This window comes from Panicum virgatum, chromosome 6N, assembly GCF_016808335.1.
Source record: "Panicum virgatum strain AP13 chromosome 6N, P.virgatum_v5, whole genome shotgun sequence".
Classification (NCBI taxonomy): domain Eukaryota; kingdom Viridiplantae; phylum Streptophyta; class Magnoliopsida; order Poales; family Poaceae; genus Panicum; species Panicum virgatum.
In genome coordinates this window covers 31,793,544-31,797,796 of record NC_053150.1, presented here as the reverse complement: position 1 = coordinate 31,797,796, position 4,253 = coordinate 31,793,544, and the positions used below count along the sequence as shown (strand labels likewise).

The 4,253-nt window shown below is 60.4% G+C and overlaps 1 protein-coding gene across 1 annotated transcript; it reads left to right on the top strand.

Annotated features, from left to right (window-relative positions):
- Positions 1–277: 277 nt before the first annotated feature.
- Positions 278–3,690, top strand: LOC120679646. Its single transcript, XM_039961288.1, has one exon. The coding sequence runs from the start codon at positions 775–777 to the stop codon at positions 3,337–3,339; it is 2,565 nt and encodes an 854-aa protein (XP_039817222.1). The 5' UTR covers positions 278–774; the 3' UTR covers positions 3,340–3,690.
- Positions 3,691–4,253: the final 563 nt, after the last annotated feature.

Genomic DNA, 4,253 nt, shown 5'->3' with positions numbered 1-4,253 from the left:
AATACTAGTAGTACTAAGTACTCCGACCCGGATCCACCCGATTCCCACGCCGCACGGCCGCCGGAGAGCCGCTGGCGAGGGGAATCGGGCGGATCGATGGCGGAAGCGAGGGATCTCTGTTTCGCCTATCTACTGTAGCGCTCGAGAAAGGGGAAAGTGGTGAACAACTGCCGACCCCCCGACGATGGGTTGTTGCTCCCTAAATTATGTGTTGCAATCACTCGGCAGTTCTAGCAACCATTTCCTCTCGCGCCCCGTGGTCGGACGGGCATATGTGAAACAGCATAGCAAAAGAGATCCTTCGAAGATGGAAATCTGAGACTGGACACAGAAAGCGGTGAGGGCCCAAGGGGCGCGCGAGCGGTGGGGAGGTCTGGTACGGGATTTGGTCGCGGCATGATTTGGGCGCGGCAGATAGGCAATTGTGTTTATTTTAGCTGGGAGAGCTGGTGAGATCTGCATGTAAGTCAACACTAGTCAATTGGGGGAGACCCAGACCTCTTTCCTTGGTCTGCTCTCTCGCTCGTTTACTATTGAAATCGTACAGTATTTAGCAGAGCACGCAGAGACGAGACGACACACCTTCCCCTGCGGCAGGATCGATATCACGGGCAAGGCCATGGTGGCAGCGACGAGCCTACGAGGAAGCAGCGGCAACACTGCTACAGCCAGGAGGTCCTTGATACACGGCCGGCTGGCGGCACTGTCCCTTCGCCGAGTAGTAGTTATTATTGGCCCTGCATTTCCTGAGGAGCCACTCGGAAGTCGATCGAGATGTCGGCACCCAGCGCCGCCGCTCCGGCGGTGGTGGAGCTGCCCGGGGATTCGTCGGAGTACAAGCTCCGGAAGCAGCTCCTGCTGCTGGCCACGCTCGTCCTCAGCGTCACCTACGTGGCGGGGCTGGAGCCGCCGGGCGGGGTGTGGAAGGAGGACGGAGCCGGCGCGCCCATCCTGCGGTCCACCCACCGGCCCAGGTACCTGTCCTTCTACTACTGCAACTCCGCCGCGCTCGTCGCGTCGCTCGTGGTCATCTTCCTCCTCCTCCTCAAGAACCCCACCAGGGTCCAGCTCGCCGTGCTGCGGCTGGTCATGGTGCTGGACCTGCTCGCCCTCATGGGGGCCTACCTCGCCGGGAGCTGCCAGCAGAGGCCCGCCACCGTGTACGCCGCCTCGCTGGTGCTCGCCCTCTCCGCCTATGTCGGCCTCCACATCCTGCAGGCGCTGTCCCACTCGCAGTCGTCGGAGACGGCGGCGCAGCCGGTGACGACGGAGCATGACCGCGACGAGGAGGCGGAGGAGGACGACGACGCCGCGCCCGGCGCCCTCAGGGCGAAGGAGCGGCGCAAGGTGGTGCTCCTGCTCGCAACCTTCGCGGTGGCCGTCACCTACGTCGCCGGGCTGAACCCGCCGGGCGGCTTCTGGGACTCGGCGGCGGCGCACGGCGGCTACCGCCCCGGCGACTCCCTCGTCGAGGCGCACCACAAGGGCCACTACAGGATGTTCTTCTACTGCAACACCACCGCCTTCGTCGCGTCCCTCTACATCATCGTGGTGCTCCTGGAAGAAAAGCTCAGCGCGAGGACGGCGCGCTCCATCGCGCTCTACGTGTTTGTCCTCGGCGCGCTGCTCGGCCTGGTGGCGGCCTACACTGCCGGGAGCTGCCGGGACACGGAGTGCAGCGTCTACGTCGTCAGCCTGTTCGGCGCAGTCCTCGCATTCGTCTTCCTCGCGATGGGGATGGTGATGGTGCTCATGCCATTGCTGAAGCTCCGCTTCCGTGCCAACACTCGAAACAACGACACGATGCTACAAGGCGGGCAATCGGGCACAATCGATCAAGCAACAAAGAAGGTCAAGTCCCTTGTGGTGCTTCTTGCCAATCTCGCGGCGACCATCACGTACCAGACGGGGCTGAACCCGCCCGGCGGCTTCTGGCCGGACGGCCGCGACGGGCACATCGCCGGCGACGCCGTGCTCCTGTCGAAGCAGCCGGCGCGGTACAAGGCCTTCTTCTACTGCAACTCGACCGCTTTCGTCGCGTCCGTGGTCGCCATCGTCATGGTCCAGAACGTGAAGCTGGTGAGGACCAACACCTTGCTGGCGGTGATGGTGCTGGACATGTTCTCCCTCATCGGCGCGTACGCCGCCGGGAGCTGCCGGGACCTCCGGACCTCCGCCGTCGTCGTGGCCCTGGCCGCTGCCGTCCTGCTGTACGTCGTGGCACAGGTCCTCTACTTCACGCTGCGCGCGGCGGAAACCAGCAGCACGCTGCCGGAGAAGGAGCACAAGCATCTCCTGCTGCTGGCCATCCTGGTCGCCACCATCACCTACCAAGTCGGCCTGACCCCGCCTGGCGGCTTCTGGATCAGCGACGACGACGACGGGCCACTCGGACAGCGCGCGGGCCACGCGGTCCTCCTCGACAGCAACCCGTGGCGCTTCAAGGCGTTCTTCTACTGCAACACGGCGAGCTTCATGGCGTCCATGGCGCTCATCCTCCTCCTCGTCAACCCCAACCTCCACCGGCTCGCCATCCGGTGCTACCCGCTGTACGCGTGCCAGGTTGCAGGCCTGTTTAGCCTCATGGGTGCCTACGCCGCCGGCAGCGCCCGGAGCTCACGAACATCCATCGTCGTGTTCGTGCTCGTGGGCGCAGTGATCGCCGTCATCGCCCTGAACATAACCGTGTTCGACTTCGTCCAACGAGGCAGAGGCGCCGCCGGGGAAGAGCATGGCCCGAGAAACGCCGACGAGACGGAGTACCACGACGAGGTGTACGCTAAACGCAAGTACCTGATGCTTCTCGGGATCCTGGCCGCGAGCGTCACCTACGAAGCCGGCCTCTCGCCGCCGGGCGGCGTGTGGCAGGACAACAACGGCGGCCGTCGGCGGCGCGAGGCGGGCAGCTCGGTGCTCCACGACACCAACAGCCGCCGCTACCACGTGTTCTTCTACAGCAACTCCACGTCCTTCATCGCGTCCGTGGTCGTCATCGCGCTGCTCCTGCAGCAGATCCTGCGGCGTCGCCATCGCCGCCGTCCGGACCAGGAGAACCCCGACCTGCTCCTCGTCGCCACGAACACGGCCGTCGTCCTGGACTTGCTGGGGCTCCTGGCGGCCTACGCGGCCGGCAGCACCAGGAAGTGGGAGAGTGTCATCGTGCTGACCGGGCTCGTTGTGCTCTTCATGGCAATCCATGCCGCGGTCTGGTTGTACCGCGAGAGACGCCGTTGCAGCTGCGGCCTCGGAGGAGCAGCACATGCTAACCGGAAGAGCCTGCCAATGGAGGAACAAGTTCCAAATGGTCATTGCCAGACTTCACAAGGGGAGGAGGCATAGTTAAGTACTGATCGTTTCAGGTCTGTCTAGATTATGAAGCGGGCTATGTAGTTCTGTGTCTGCTAGTCGTTTGTCTTGTATGTTGTGTGCTAGTTGTTTCTCTGTCAGTCTAGATTATTGAGAGGGTAGTTCTGTGTCTGCTAGTAGTTTGTTTTGTGTGTTGTGTCTAGTTATTAGCTGAGCTGATTTTACCAAAATGTCCCACTTTGGAGACATGTAGGATTGCATCAGTGGATTCTTATCTGAACCGCCGTGTATAGAACATAGAACTAAGCGTGTGAAATTCCTACAGATTTGCTTCCGATTTGGCAAGAAAGCAGAGTCTCAAAGCTGATGATGTTTATTTGCTTAGAGAAGTTCAAATCATTCTGGCTCTACTTTTTTACTATTGAGATAATTTCACCCGCAGTCCTTAAAGTATTTCACTGTTCTCGTCCAGGTCTCCATCCTACTAAAATGCATTTACGCGTCCCTAAACTATTTAGTGCCGTCGTTTAGGTCCAAAGTTGCCACGGCACAGCCATTCCGCCGACGTGGCTCTGCCATGTCATTTCATTTTGGCGGGAGTTTTGGCGCCACTGGACATCATGTTCATTTTCACTTAGCCCCCTAACTTGTACTCGTGCTACAAAAACCCCCATTCCTTCTCTTCTGCTTCATATTCCGCCAGCCCATTCCCCTATCACCGAACCCTAGCCCCAATCCCCGAAGCGCAATCCCAAGCTCCTCCCCAAATCCATTGAATCCGAGCGCATGGAGACTGAATCGGCCTCGTCCGCATCGATTAGGCAGAGAGGAAGGGTGAAGCCACCATTGATTACATGCCCAGATTGCCGATGCCGCCGAGTGGTTGAACTGAAGTCGAAGAAGCCATGGTCTAAATGCCACGTTTTCTACACGTGCCCAAATCACAA